The sequence below is a fragment of the Jatropha curcas genome, chromosome 2 (genome assembly GCF_041381405.1).
Source record: "Jatropha curcas cultivar XTBG-Jc1 chromosome 2, XTBG_Jcur_1.0, whole genome shotgun sequence".
Taxonomy (NCBI): Eukaryota; Viridiplantae; Streptophyta; class Magnoliopsida; order Malpighiales; family Euphorbiaceae; genus Jatropha; species Jatropha curcas.
In genome coordinates, this window is record NC_143152.1 from 1960719 (window position 1) to 1976242 (window position 15524).

At 34.0% G+C, this 15524-nt stretch overlaps 2 protein-coding genes across 2 annotated transcripts; one reads left to right on the forward strand and one right to left on the reverse strand.

The window, feature by feature from the left end:
• Positions 1 to 401: 401 nt before the first annotated feature.
• LOC105645096 (binding protein) lies at positions 402 to 9459 on the reverse strand. Its single transcript, XM_089718358.1, has 17 exons — positions 9221 to 9459; positions 8352 to 8674; positions 8051 to 8211; positions 6773 to 7961; positions 6442 to 6633; positions 4853 to 5515; positions 4590 to 4766; positions 4355 to 4422; positions 3952 to 4174; positions 3768 to 3867; positions 3554 to 3669; positions 3411 to 3468; positions 1908 to 2059; positions 1619 to 1820; positions 1015 to 1176; positions 839 to 936; positions 402 to 628 (listed from the first exon to the last, which is right to left on the reverse strand). Exons 1-16 carry the CDS (start codon positions 9351 to 9353, stop codon positions 839 to 841), a joined length of 4017 nt encoding a protein of 1338 aa, XP_089574484.1. The 5' UTR covers positions 9354 to 9459; the 3' UTR covers positions 402 to 628.
• A 686-nt stretch (positions 9460 to 10145) lies between these two features.
• On the forward strand, positions 10146 to 13718 carry LOC105645095 (uncharacterized). Its single transcript, XM_012230608.4, has 2 exons — positions 10146 to 10459; positions 13580 to 13718. Exon 1 carries the CDS (start codon positions 10293 to 10295, stop codon positions 10437 to 10439), a length of 147 nt encoding a protein of 48 aa, XP_012085998.1. The 5' UTR covers positions 10146 to 10292; the 3' UTR covers positions 10440 to 10459; positions 13580 to 13718.
• The last annotated feature ends 1806 nt before the right edge of the window (positions 13719 to 15524 follow it).

A 15524-nucleotide genomic window follows, 5' to 3' on the forward strand; every position in this document is an offset into this window, starting at 1 on the left:
AAAGAATCTAGCAATAATTTGGATGATGACAATAACCAACTTATGTCCAATTTTGTAAATTCAGAGTTGTATGAATGGTCCATTTTATCTGAGAAAGAGCTGTCAGATGGGTAGCTGGCTGTCTGCATCCTGTCCTGCAATAGTCTCCTTAATAATTGAAAATTAAAATTTATACACTTGCCAAATTGTTGGAAGGCTGGTTACCGTTGCGCATTCTATCAAGAATGCCTGGTGATGTTCCTGTAGTAGGTAGCTGGCCACTGACCCTCTGCCAACTAACCTCTTGATTGTTTCCACTTGCCATTAGAATTTTTTTCGTACAAATTCTTTTATTTATAAAGAAATGTGGAATGATTCATTCATTTATTTATTTTTACTTGGACCATTTTGAAAAATAAAAATAAGAAAATTCTATCCATAAGAAATACCCACTTCTAAGTAAATATAATTGGTATGGTCCTCCATAGACATCAAACTTATCAAACTTAAGCAACTATTATATGCAAACATACATATTACTACAAAATGTTAATACTTTCTTTAACAACAAAACGACAAGAGAGACTTCTTATGCTGATCCATTTATGAAAAGCAACACAAGGTTTGATCTACCAACTTGCTAACTCTTCTACCTGCATAATCACCTTTAAAGTTAGCCATACATTTTCTGACCCATTTAACTAGTGTTCTTTAAAACTAACCAGTTAAACTGGGAACCGGCTCTGTCCAGTTTGGTTTTATTATTTTTTTTTTTCAGCTTCAGAACCACTTGAATATACATTTCTTAAAAATTCTGTTTGAGATTATTTTAACCGGCTACAGACACAAATGTCGAAACCTACCTTTGGTTTGATCTTATGTTTTTTCTTGTGGATGTGGAAATACCACTCTTGTGATCTTTCATGTTGTTTTTCCTTGCTCTAGATTTAGAGGCTCCTGTAAATCATAATATGTTGTAGCAACTGTAGATGGACTTTTAGTTTAATCATACAACAGAAGTAGAATGTTTGTTACCTTTCATTGTAACTTTTGGTGACTGAACTTCAGTCCCATCTGCCTCTGCCTCTGTTACCTCACTGGAAACACCTGAATATTCATCTGAATCATCAAATTTTGCATCTGATACCTCATTCGAAGACGGAGAAGTCCCTTCCATGGACGGATCAATGTCTTCATCTGATTTAAAAGTAAACCAAACCAAGCTTAGGAACGTATTATTAATACAATAACCTGAACAAATCTGTTTGCATAAGTAAAGTACATTCTGCATCAGGGCCAATCCCACCACAAATAGCACACAGTCCAAGAAGAAACTGTGAAACCTTAGACGGGTGCCCTGATATTTGTTCTGAAACTTATAGAACTTCAATATATTGATTCTTCTTTCAAGTGTAAGCCACTTGGTTTCTTTTTCAGTTGTTGTAGAACTTATGGAAGAACAAAGTTATGCATGCAATATGATGTTTAGTAGAAAGTTTGGCTCATCCTTGATTTGTTAGCATATATAAAATAAAACAAAAGGGAAACATGTTTTTTCCCAGCAACGGCCAAGGAAATTCAAGAAGAGAGTGGAAAGTTAAAGGAATTAGTACTAAAGTATTTTGATAATTGCACCAACCTTCAGTGATATTGGATTCTTCGCTCTCTTCACCCTCATTTCTAGCTTTGACAACACGTTCTACGTTTTCAACTTTCTGTCTATGAATTTCAGCATTTCTTGCAGTCACTTCTTGCTCCTTCTTTTCCATATGGAACTTATGGAGCTTCTCTTCAAACTCCTCAATGCACGATTTAAGCTCTGGTTTTGCAAACTTTTTACCCTGTTTAAGATTAACGTGAACAAGAAATGAACGTTAAACGTTAGACTTTATAAATAAGGAGATGCTTAAGAAATAGAAATTTACTACCTTGTTGATTATGCTTCTGAAATGGTCCATAACTGAATCCTCGGACAGGACATGCTCATATGACTTGAATGAGTCTATGAGTTTTCTCATGCCCTTTTCAGTAAAAGTCAACTGAGAGAGGCAGTAAGAGATATATTCCCATTGCTTAACATCTGTTGGAAAGAGACAATGGGGAAAAAAAACAAGTATTATATTGGCTTCTTTGTTACGACAGATATGGGACGCAAGTCATGAACTTATGATCATATGGACACACAGCTCTTTGAATATCAAGGAACTACTTATCTGACTTGAAGATGTTATATTTTACAATTTCCAAGGATTTTGTTATTTATCATTGCCTAAATAATACAATGCAGGATGATTTAATATGGAAAATAAAGGAGCCTCTTTCAACCATTTATGAGAAAATAAGAGCAAGTATTAGTTCTAGATATAGCAATTTCTAGAATCCAGCAGCAGAAAATCCCAAGAGTTAGGTGGGTAAAAATGTGCTTCCTCGGTGGGTGTATTTCCCTTAATCTGTGACAATTTTTAATAAGACCAAGAGGTAATTAAAGCTTTCCTTTCATGTGGAGACATGGATTAAGAATCATTCTTTTTTCTACTTCAACGTGCTTTCAAAGGGTTGTCTCACTGATATCTAGCGTGATTGAAGAGCATTACTGCTGTGCCTATGGAAATGTGAAAATTATATGGAGAAAAGAAACCAAATACATACACACAAAAGCATTTCCTTGTTCACCCTTTTAAAAGACAAGTTAAACCAACAACTAACCGATAAGCTGAGCTGTAAACATTCTTTGGTTAATAATCATTAATAAGAGTCTTCTATTCTCTCTATAATGTCCAGTTCTTCGCACTCTACAATTTCCTGCTCTTCACTCTCTTCAAGAGTAACTACTCTGTCCCTAGACTTTCTCGCCCTTATTCCTCTTAAATTTTTCACCCTCTATTCTCTCCCTAAAGTAAACATTCTTCTAGTAAGAATATTGAGACACAGCTTCAATACTATCGTAAGACCTAAATTTGCTTTTGCTTTTTTTTTTTTTTTATTTTTTTATTTTTTTATTTTTTTTTTTTTGAGGAGAATTATTGTCCCTGCTCTCATAATTATAACAATTAATTTTCAGTTAATCCTTCCTTCTCTGACACAAAAGAAGAAGGAAGCAAAAAAGAGCATTGAACAGCAAGCAACTATTCCACCACAGCTATAAGCAAGATATCTAAAACGAGCAGTGAAATTTCAGAATTTGTGATTAAGCATCATTGCAGCTGCTAATATTTTGTAAGCCCCTGATGAATGATAAAAGAAAGGTAACCAACTGGTGTCAAATAAAATCGCAGCATCAATAAACTAAATAAATATATTAATAACAATACAAAAATAATGGCTCCAGTGTTTCCATCAGTTTGTGCCACACAGTTGTATGAACTAAAAGCATAAAGGATGCCAGCTTAGCTAACAATATAGAAAAAAGATATTTAAGTCCGGAGGCATACCAGTAACGCCAGTAAACCTATTGCAGAGCTTTTCAACAAGAGCTTCCATTTGTTTGTCCTGAAAAGATCAAAGAAATATAATACTTGCATCAATGTTTTGACCCCTGGGAAAATGTGAAGCAACTTATTGAAGCAATATGTACCTTCTTTATGGAACCAATTAAGAACTGCATAACGTTGCAGAAAGATTCCCTCTGCAGATTCTTGGAGGATAGCTTACCAAGTATATCTGGAAGTAAATTATACACTGGATTGCTTCCTGCATTTACAATTTAGGAGGGAAGGAAAAGATTCAATATCATTTTGCAAAGAGATGAAATTCTATTACAGTTCGTCCTTCTGAGGATCATATCTAACCTTTCTTCGACAACTCATGGAAGAAAAGTTTAGCCAGATTTGATATTCTTTCATCTTCATCTTCCAAACATAGAGCCATCTCATTTACATAACCTTTCACCTAATCAGGATGATTGGGAATCAGATCTTTTATGGTCATAACAGAAGATTATGAACATGTATTGAATTTAGAAGTTTTTTGTACCTTCATCATGTCATTTAAGATGAGATGCGAAAGAACTAGCACAGCATTTTTTCTAACAGAAACTGAAGGATCTCGTAAACGCGCATACATATTTTCAGTCCATGGTTCTAACAGATTAGGAAAGCGAACTGCCAAATCTCCAAGAGCAATAGTGCAATTGGAGCGAACAGTTTCTGATGGTGCACTTTCCACAACTGTAAAGAGAAGCTGGAGATTCGCATCACTGAAAATACACACTTTAAAGTTAGGTGTGCACCCTTTTCCACCTCCGGTGTTGGTGTGTGAAAGGACGCAGGCTTCAGGTTTGCATATTTAAAATTGCAATTATGTTTTCATGCGCGCGAGCATGGTGTGTGAGTGTGTGAGAGAGAGAAACAAAGAGAGAGAGAGAGAGAGAAATCACCAAAAATTGGAATCAATAATCATAAATCTACAAAGAGCAAGCATTCCAGATGCCTGGAGTACTGGATACTGAAGAAAAAAAAAAAAAAGGAAGTGTCAGCTTTAGATGTATTTAGAAGGATAGATTCAGTTTTCTTATAGATGAAGGAAAACAAAGAGATTGCATGTTCTTGTGCAAATCACTCAGTAAGTGTTAAGGATTTAAAAGAGGATTCAAAGAAGCCGGAGAAAATCACCTTTTGCATCAAAGTAAAATTTCTACAGAGCTTTGATAGGAAAGGTGCACAAAGCCCTATCAAATTCTTTTCACTGGAACTGCCAGAAACAATCTCTTGCTCTGCTCTTTCAGAAAGCGTATCAAGAATTGCGTCTTCTGAGCCTGCAACACCTAACTCAGCATTGATATTGTTAACCTGCAACAAAAAAATCCATTTTGAATGAAAATCAAAAACTCGTTATAAATGATTAAGATGATAATGGTTTGAAATAAGCAACTTACATTTTGTGTATTTGCTGGTTCTATGCCAGTATTATGAACATTCTGATCATCAGCAACCTTTTTCTCTCTTGTTGTCTTCTGCTTCTGGATTTTTCGAACACAGGATTCTATGTATAGTAACTGGTTCATGGCAACATGACTTGCAACAAATAAATATCTACCAAGTTTTGATACTTGAACTGCTGTGAGAGCTTTAGTGCTGCCGCTGTCAATGTCACTCTGCAATTCTTGTCCTCCATTACAGTCAAAAACAGAACTAAAAGATTGCTTTACAATATCAGCAGCTGCAATTTCTGGAGTTGGATGTATTGTATAAATGGCAGCTATTGCTTTATCAGCAGCAGCATACCATATGTTTTCTGGGAGCCAAAAGCCTGTAATTAAGCTTTCTAGTATGCCAAAAACACGGCTGCCATTACTAACCAATAATTTTTTTCTGTCCTCTTCTGACAATCTTTGAATTGCAATGCATGCCGTTCTAACAAGCAAAGGGTCCACTTTAGCCCAACGGCCAAAGCCAATATCAATAATATCATGCAAGTGAGAACTAAGAACTCCAGCGGATGATTTTGCAGCCATGCAAAGCACGGATAAAGCACCACGACTTTGTTCTGCTGTTGTTCCACTGACATTAAAGCAAAAGAAATCCCATAACGCTGATATCTGCAAGAAGAAAAAGTTGTAAGGTGTTTGACTCCTTAAAAATTGAGAACTGGAAAAACAGTGTGTTTAGGAACTTCAAAAAACAAATTTGACATAACTACACAATAATCCTGCATGAATTGAGCAATCCAAATACAAGAAGATAACAGATAGATTAGAATCGACATTGATTATCACAAAAAGACATTCCATAAACTGAATATTGTATTTCGGTGTCTTAAACAGATTAAACTCTTGTATACAAGCACTTAAAAATTACTTTTGTATGCCAAGATGTTTAACTACTTTAAAACAAAATCATCCTCCTACAATGCTTACACTCAAGCAATTTAACATTTAAACACGTCCTTATGAAGGACTAATTATTTCCAAACTGGATACATTTTAGCATCTAAGTTCTGCTTTGAATTTATAGGCCTTCGCAAAATGACCTTAAGACATAGGGTGAAAAAAAAAAAAAAAGAGAATACTGGAAAAACTTCTTTATCAGAATGTCAACTTAAAATAAATTGCTTTAACATTTTTTTTTTCTAGTTAACTCAATCTACAAGTTAATATTTGCTTTTTTTTATCAATGAATGAAAATGATAAAACTGCGCTTATCTAGCATTTGCCACAAATCTATAGCTCCAAACTTGAAGCTAATTTATTTGTTCAACTATCAAGCTATATTGTAAGATATTAGCATGCTACTTTTCATTTTTATTTTCTGTTATACATCCTTCAAAGTATTTCATCTTTTGTTTTTTCCTTGCTAAGCTTTAGACAAAGATTTTTACTAATATAGTACGAAGCAAAGTGGAAAGTCCCATTCTAAAAAGTTTACATGTGAAAAAAAAAGAACAAAATTTGACTCAAAATGATAAATCCGGAGGCTTTCAATTAATTTAGGTGAAACACTATCCACCGTCATAAGAGAGACGCACCGTGCTCGTAGATATATCACCTTTAGACACCAAGGCATTGATAATAAATTCCAGAGCTGCAAGATCTCCAATATTTGAATCAATGGCAAGATACAAAAGATTCTTAGCAGTTTCTGCAGGATTTTTCCTTACATAAATAGTTAAAAATGCATTCTCCACGGCTTCATATATAGCTTTATCCTGTGAGAATACCTACAAGAGACAGCATATACAGATCACACTGATGTCAAAATTCTTCAGTTTTGTCTACAGAAGGATAAAGAAAGCATTGTCCAAATTCCAAAGTCATCATGTCATTATTTCCCTGGCTTGACCAAAAGGAAAAACTCACCAGTGGCAACATCTTACGGAGGCATTCTTCTGCCCCATCAATTTGAAATTGTTTGCACCTCATTAGCAAGAGAATTGTGTTCTCGACATCTGTGGCAGAAGATGAAGCCATCAATTGAACAAGAGTAGGCATTGTGGCAGAGATGCACTTTGAAAACCTCAAGCCAGACTCAAGAGATGCCACCAAGGCCCGAGTTTGCTCCAAGTTCCCAACATCTGGTACTGCACTGTCCTTCTGAGTAATTTCATCTTCCAGATGAGGCAGACAACTATCAGTTAAACTGTCTTGCTGTTTCTCAGCTACCCCTTCAGCATTTACATTATCAACCTCACCTTCACCACCAGAGGTATCACTTTCTGATTGTGAGCCATCCCCAACAGTCCCTGTGCTTTTATCTGGTTCAAGTTCATTCAGTTTCTTCTTGTATTGCTCTAAGGTTGCTTCAAATGAAGCAATTCGTAGTTGTGGACCAAAAGGATTATGTTGCAACATCATTATAAGTAAATTCAACGCAGCTTTCCTTACCATTGCAGTTTTGTCCTCTAATCTCCCAGCAGCAACTTCTGCAACCTCATTCCACAAGCCAATTGAAACAGAATGCTCTTCACACAATTCAGCCCAAACCTGAAGAACGCGACTCCTTGTAAAAGCAGAAACATCTCGACATCGTTCAAGCAAGATTTCCAACATGGCTTGCTTGGTTCGAAGACGAACAGATTTAGAACTCATTTCACCTTCAACATCATTAAATGCCTTGGCAACCAGCTTTCCCAAAACACTAACTAAAGCATTCCTTATCTTATAAGATTCCCCTCCAAAATGTGGAACCAAAACACCAATGTTAGTTGAAATTAACTTTGGCAGCCGATCAGCGAGTTCTACAAGAAAACGCCCAACATTTTCAGCTCCAGCAGTGTCCTTCACATAATTTTTTGGGTTAGTCCTCCCAATCTCTCTGATAAGAGTACTTGCAAGAGTTCCATCAGCATATTTTTTTTCAGCTCCAGCAACTGCATCAGCCATGTGGGTAACAACAAAATCATATTTGTGAATTAGGTGCATGATCGACGCACATGATTGTGCTATGTAATGGTACTTTGTAGCACAAGCCCCAATTACACGACACAGAGCATCTTTCGTTTCGGAGTCTCTAAGAAGTGTTGGATTCTCAAACATGGAGAACGCATTTCTGTAAAATACAACGTAGAAAATTTTAAAACTACATGCACATATAAATGTAAACCAGACATAGTAAGACTATAATAGTTATTAGCTTACTTCACAATGAAAGAAAGATAATTTTCATCTGGATCTGATGATCCGAAAATCAACCCAAGATTGACCTCTAAAGAATTAGCAATTAAATTAAGTATCCGACCCCTCTGTGGTTCCCAATTCCATGAGTGCAATGGTTGTTTCTTCCTGGAACTTGCTGTCGCCTAAACAAAATACCAACCAATTTCTATAATTGACAACCAAAATAGCAAAGCAAAGCGGTAGAAACTTATGTTAGTAAAGAGATTCCTCAAGCATTATGTGGTTGCTTATTGAAATATGGACTTAAGTCACATAACAGTACCTTTAAATTGCTATTGGCATTAGCATGGGACTCCTCAGCGAGAACGATATTGAGGAGAAAGAATGTATATATTTTGAAAGCATTCCTATGTGATGTGACCCTATCAAACACTGGAGGATCATCATCCTGGCCATGAGAAACCCGTGAGAGTGAATCAACATTTGGAAGAAGAACACTGAGGTTGGATCGTAGGCTTTCCACAAGATTGAGTTTAGAAGATGGTGTCAGGCTAGAGAAACCCAAAATCAATGAATACACACGGTCAAATAAATCTTGTTCTTCAACGCAGAACAGCTCTTTATCAGACAAATCAAAGGACACGCCTGTTTACATTATAACCAAAAAAAAAAAAATCATATTAAATTCTTCTTATTTTCAATTATTCACTCGGAAATAAGATCAGTTTCTCCAGCTTCTAATAAATCCAAATCCAATAGAACGAAGTCAAATAAGAGCAATAATTCATTTGAGTTAATTTCTTCTTTAGAATAACTGAAATTTACCACTTCAATTTTATTCTGTTTCCTATACTTTCCCATTAACCAATCATAGCCTTATATTTCTCCTGATCATGTTAAACTATCTGTTCAAATAATAAAAACGCAAAAATAGAAGAAATAAATAACAAACAAACTTATGTTTGATTTCTAAGAAAATCGAAGTACTAAACAAAGTATAGATTCTAATCAGTAAAGGAGACCAAAGAATTATGACATACAAGGAATTTGTGGAGTTAACTAGGGATACTACTGACACCAAATTCATTTCTATGAAAACCAAAAACAAAAGAACAAAATTAACTGAAATAATTAAAATATAATTTAAAATACGCATTAATAAAGTTTTAAAAAAAATACTACAGAAGTCACCTTTGACGAACTCTTCGAGTTCAGATGGACGAAGAGAAGAGATGTCGATTGGATTCTGAGCGTAGAGACGATGGTCTTCGGGTTCCTCCTCCAGAGATCGGAGGGTTTGAGGAAAAACGAAGTGAGGAGCCATTGTTAGAGAGGAAAAGAAATGAAAAACAGAGAGTTTCTCTTCTCTAAGATTCAATTTTCAAGTATCTTTTCTTTCTTTGATTCAGGCGTTGGCCTACACTCCAATTTCAAAGTGATGAAACCAAATTTGAAAGGAGCGGGAAATCTTTAGGAACTAAATTTGGGTTGGGTTGGGTTGGGTTAAGGTGGGTCGGGCTTCGACTCACATCAAAATTGGGTAAGCGATGGAAATACGAAATCGGTTGGAAGTTTGGCTCATGGAATAATTTAAAATAAAGAGATAAACGGGCCTTTTTGTTTTATCTTATCTTCAAAAAAAGCCCAATAGGCTCTTACATATACGGCGTTTTTTATACATGTGAAACTTACTAAATAGATTATTTATTCCAAAAATAATTCCCTTGCTATTTCCTAATTTTAGCTACTAAAGGTAGTAACAGCTCTAAGTCTACAACCTCGAGAAAATGTGATTTTACAATAATAGTCCATAAAAATAAAATATTTTATTAAAAATTTTTAACAAACCATTACACATTTTACACTTAAACAAATGAATCACAGCAATCCTTATCCGCACGTAATCATTGAATCTCATAATTAATCAATTAATGATAGGATCAACCACTGTTATTGCATTATTGGCTTGAACTTTAAACTTTACCATTAATTTCTCCTCCACCTTAACTTCTACTGCAAATCAGATTGTCCCCATAACTCAAAACACGTTTCGTGCTCTTCCACATACGCCATGTTAAATTAGATCAAATGAATATCTATAAGAGCCCCAAAAAGCCTTAAAAGTACTATCAAAGTCCATTTCTTTGACCTTTAACCTTTTCCTTTCTATTGAAAGATTGGTTCTTTTCGCGTTTTGACTTCAGAAAACAACTGGGTTTGGTTTTGATTGGTGTCTTAGAACTGGAGAGAGGGAGAAAGGGAAATGGCAATGCCATGGAACTTGACTCTGTGGATGATGAAGATGGTTTGGCTAGCCTTAAGCGGATGGGTCTCGTCTTGCTTGACTGTAGCTGATGAGGTTGCTAGTTCTATTAGAACTGGAGATATTGGACCTTTCCATGTTGGGTGATTTATGTTCTTTCATATTTGGTTAGTCTCTTTTAACCTACAAAATTATTTCTTTTTATGTTAATCTGTATTTCTTTACTTTATTTGAGTTTTCCAATCTCTACTTTACTTGATTATGGAGAAATTGGATCAAAATTGTTGTTTTGGTAGAGGTCTATATCTTTTCTGATTTTATTTATTTATCTATTTACTGGGTTTAGTTCAGTTTGGCCTCAGATTTTGGATTTGAACTGATATCTTTTTTATGCTTGTGAATACTATAGGTATCTTTTGGTTCTTGTTAAATTATATAATTGTTGTTGTATCATGCGAATTTCTATGGCTTAAAAGGGTAATTTTTGGCCGCAGAGAGAGAGAGAGAGGGGGGGTGTTTCTCACTAAGAAAAATATGGTTTCGTTAGGTTCAAATTCTCTGTCCCCTGTATTGGTTCAAGAGGTTATGATAGCATATTGAAGAATTACTTAACCTAGAAGATTAAGACAGAGAAAGTCTAATATAGCTTTTATTCTCCAAGAATAATGAAGCAATGGACTAAAATACTGCTATAATGATATAAATGCTAGTTGTTAACTGTTAATATCTTTAATTTGGGTTGTTAATAATTAATATCTTTAATTCTGAGTTCCCTGTAATTGAAATAATTGGAAGGCCTTTATTCCAATGGCTTAAGGTTTTAGATTACTGATATCAAACGTGTATTTTCAGATTTGGATCTTTTTTTTTTCTTCCGGCAATTAATATTCGTAGCAGATTGTGATCATGCAATGTACCATATATATATGTGGCGAGCGAATTTGGGAGTTGGTGTTTGTAGCGCCACTTTCCCATTTCTTCAACGATCTCCTTGTGACAGCTTCTTAACAAATTTTTTTATGATGTTGTGCATGTACTCAGTGAAATAAGAATACAGTGTCAACCATAGAATATAGAATTTGGAGATTTAGCATGTTGTGAGATTGAGAATAAGTGTTGCAATGCAAACCAGTTAAATTTCTTGGGGAGAAAAGGAAGTAAGAACACTATGTACTTCACAAGTAGAAATTTCCCATTTGCAATTAAGTAAAAAATTATGTTGGAAGTGATTTGGAATTTAGATTTTGAGAAAGCCTGTGATAGTTTAATGCGGGAGAGATAAGGTGAAAAAAATTTTCTAAATATATAACTTACGAGCACAGCAATCAATGAAATGACGCTATAACAAGTCAACGAATGCCGAAGCAATGCCTGTTTGTGTAACCCTGCATGTGAAATTGATTAAGCACGTCATTTGATTGTTGCTGAAGGTATGAGTAGTATTTTTGGCCTTGTTTGGGGATACATAAAACTTTACTATTCCGCTTTTGGTGCATGGTTTCGAACAGGATGAAACAAGTAATTGTGTTCTTTACCTTTATTTTATGCCAATATGCTACAGTCTTACATGACACCATGTCTCATCTACATGTTTTCTTTGGTTATACATAAAAAAATGAAGACCTGTAAAACTGTATCTCATCTACATGTTTTCTTTGGTTATACATAAAAAAATGAAGACCTGTAAAACTGTACTTTCTTTCCCTGAAATCATTAAAGATAACCTAATAAGTTGTTGAGAGCAGGAAACTATCATAAATATTTGCAATGGAACTGTTGGTTTTAGAAATTATATAGACCAAATAGCTGCACGAATTTGTTGCTGGCTGGTTTAGTTTACCCTTGGTGGTTCAGTGTCTTCTTTTGTTTTTGCAAGTTGGTTTGAGATGTTATCTATTTTCTCCTGAAATTACCATGATTATGAGCAAACCATAGATTTAGGTAGATACAATTTTAATTTCTTTTTGCTGCTTTCGACCTTCTTTTGAGGTCATTGAATCAGTGGTAATGTATCATATCCTTCTACTGTTCCTGATTATACAAAAAAGCAATATATATATAGCAATTGTCAACTTGACAACTTGAGTTTGTTGTGGTGCTTAATTGGCTTGCATCTCTTAATTTGTCAAGATAGGCCTTTATAGTATAATGCTTTCTTGTCCAGTTGTTCCTTAAAGTTGCCATTCTGAACCAACTTTGAAGCTTTGATAGAGTGTTATCTGACAAATCTGCTGGTTGTGTCTATCTGACATGCCTCTGTAATGAATTTAAAACTTGGCATTGCCACTGCATTAACACCTTGCTCGTATTTCTGTCTGATCTTTTGGTTATATTCTGTTGGTAATATTGGTCTGTCAGAATGTTATACTAAAAATGCAATTCTACTTTGTGCTGCAGGATAATTTATTTTGTTGTAACCTTCTATTAATTTATTAATTAAACATGACCACATTCTGCTATTTTTCAAAGCTCAGGAAATTCTCATGTGCATCATGTCAGTTTGGTCTCTTAATCTATTTAATCATCTAATAGGAATAGATGGTGGCTTTTCAATAGTTTAGGTTTAATGGTTTAAGAATGGAACTTTGCAGTATAGAGCTGACAGTACCTGAGATATTGGCCTTATGGATTATTCAACTCTGTTTCTTGTTTTTTCTTGTCATCTTCTGCGAGCTTTTGCCTCCTTTGAACCTAAATTGTCTTTGGAGCATATGACTTCTTATCTGGTGAATAAGGCATCCCAATCAGCCTGACTTGGAGATGTACTTACAATGATGATAGGTGTTGAGTAAGAATAGTAAAGTTAACCTGAAAATTCAAATTGTTAATAACTTAATATTGTTAAGATATGGGTTGGATTAACCTCTTTTATATGTTTGGCAACAATATAATCTAGAAGGGAGTCAAGTTCTTTTGCTTGGTTTTGTTGTGTGATTGAACACTGTATTAGGCACGGGAGTTCATATTGTTATGCGATATGCCCTTTGTTTTTCACTTCAACCACAAAAATGAGACTATGATTCCTTGTAAATAGCTTAGTCTCACAAGTCAATTTCTTCATATTGTAAATAGAAAGAGACAATCTACATAATCAAACATGAGACTAATGAAGACTAATTTGAACCAAACCAAGACAGTCAAGCCAATAGTGCGCATTTGCATTAAATAAGTGAAAAAAGTAGTGTTTCATTTCTATTCTTTCCTCAAAATGTTTTCTTCTTGTTGTTCTTCTCTATATTAGGCATTATGATCCTCAATAATTGTATTCTCTTATCATTTCTATGCAGGCCATAGGGGCAAAAAATGTGGATGACGTTGATAAAAGACTGTTCAATAGATGTTGGAGCTCTCAAGCCATCTTAGTCTCAGGTAATGAGCTTGGTTTGCAGTGTTTGATTGTTTGTCCGAATCGTCTTTTGGCAGCAAATGCCAAATGCTTGTTAAGTATAAACTGTTCTGAAAGATGAGTCCCTTATTGATTGCATCAACGATTGAAATAATCGTCGTAATGAATTGTACATAGAATTCAGATTGATAACATTGTTCATATCATTTGCATAAAATGCAAATAGTGATTTTGTTTATATACTTGCTCTTTGCCATTTCAATATGGAAATTTAAATTTTTTTGCTTAAAATTTAAGTTAAATTCAAAAAAATTATTATAAATTTTACAATTTATAAATTTTAACACTTGAGATATATAATTTTGACACCCTTCAATTCAAGAATAGATTATTATATATGTGCATAATTAATTAAAATCCAAATGGTTCCTGGATGAACTAGAATCTGTAACTACAAGATTCCAGTATTGCTTATTATTCTTGACAGAATTAAAGTGTTAGAAGGTATTTTTTATCAATTATATTATTATTATTATTTCCACAAGTGTTCAACTCAATTTTTTATCAATTAATAAGCTATAAAGCTTATCATTTGACTTATTGTCTCCTAATAAGACCAGTAATAACTAACTTTGTTCTATCACTTATTCATATTAATACTAATAACTAGAGATTATCTATTCTTATAGATAATCTATTCTTTCACATCCACCTTGACCACAGAATTCTTACAAATATCATAGTGAGCGAGTGTAAAATCATCTCTCATTAGTACATTCTTGTGAGATAGATCTATAGCATAACCAGGAACTCCCCATATTCTCTCAACTTTATTCCTTAAACTTGCCACTAGGTAACTTGGTCCCACTTCTATACGTCGTCGCTCGTAATTAGATTCCCGGCGGCCAGGTTGCACTGTTATATAGAATTCATGTTCATTATCCCTTGTAAATTCGACATTATAACGTTCTCCCTTTTCGAAATTATAAGATCGGAGTGAACGTTCATCTTCCAACTCTTCTTCATCATAATAAAGAGAGAATGTTTCAGCTGCAAATTCCAACTCATCTTCCATTGTTTCCTTTACTTTCCAAATAGAATCAGATGGCATGAAAGAAAACTCAAATTCCATTTCCAATTCCTCACATTCAAGGTGCAGAGTCACCTTATCGTTTGCCATTGGAATAACAGAGGAGGAAAATGTGAAATGTTGTTCTTTCAAGTATGTGAGTTATGAGTAAATTGTAGAGGATATGATAATTAAATATTGCAGACTCACGTTAATTGGAAATTTGAAACCTAACTGTCACTTAATGTATATAATGTGCTATTGACTGTACCTGTAGTTTTTTCATGCATTTGAATATAATTAACATTAACAATATTTTTCTTATAAAAAAATAACAATATTGTTAAACTTGGGCTTCACGGTAATTGAGAATTAGAGAACGATAATCACAAATGTTAAATTTAAATTTTTATTTAATTAAGAGTTAGAGAATGATAGTCACACTTATTAAATATGCATTGACGTGTGACATTATTATTTATGTTTATTTGTTATTATTAATGATTTTGATTTGTTATTTAATCTCGGTTAATTTAGTGTTTGATGTTTATTAACATAAAAGTTAAAGTTGAAGGTTGAATATTGACAAATTAAGGTTTAAAGGCTTAATTGGTAAAACTTAATCTGAATATAAAACCTTGATGCAATTTTTTTAAATTTAAAAAATTTAAATGGCTAATTATAATTTATTAAATAATTAATTAAGTACAAGTTTACTTACTTAATTTAATTATTTCTCTCCCTAGCAAAAAATATGGTTACTTGGACTGCTATGTATAGTAATTGATTATTATATATGTGAATAATGAATTGAAAT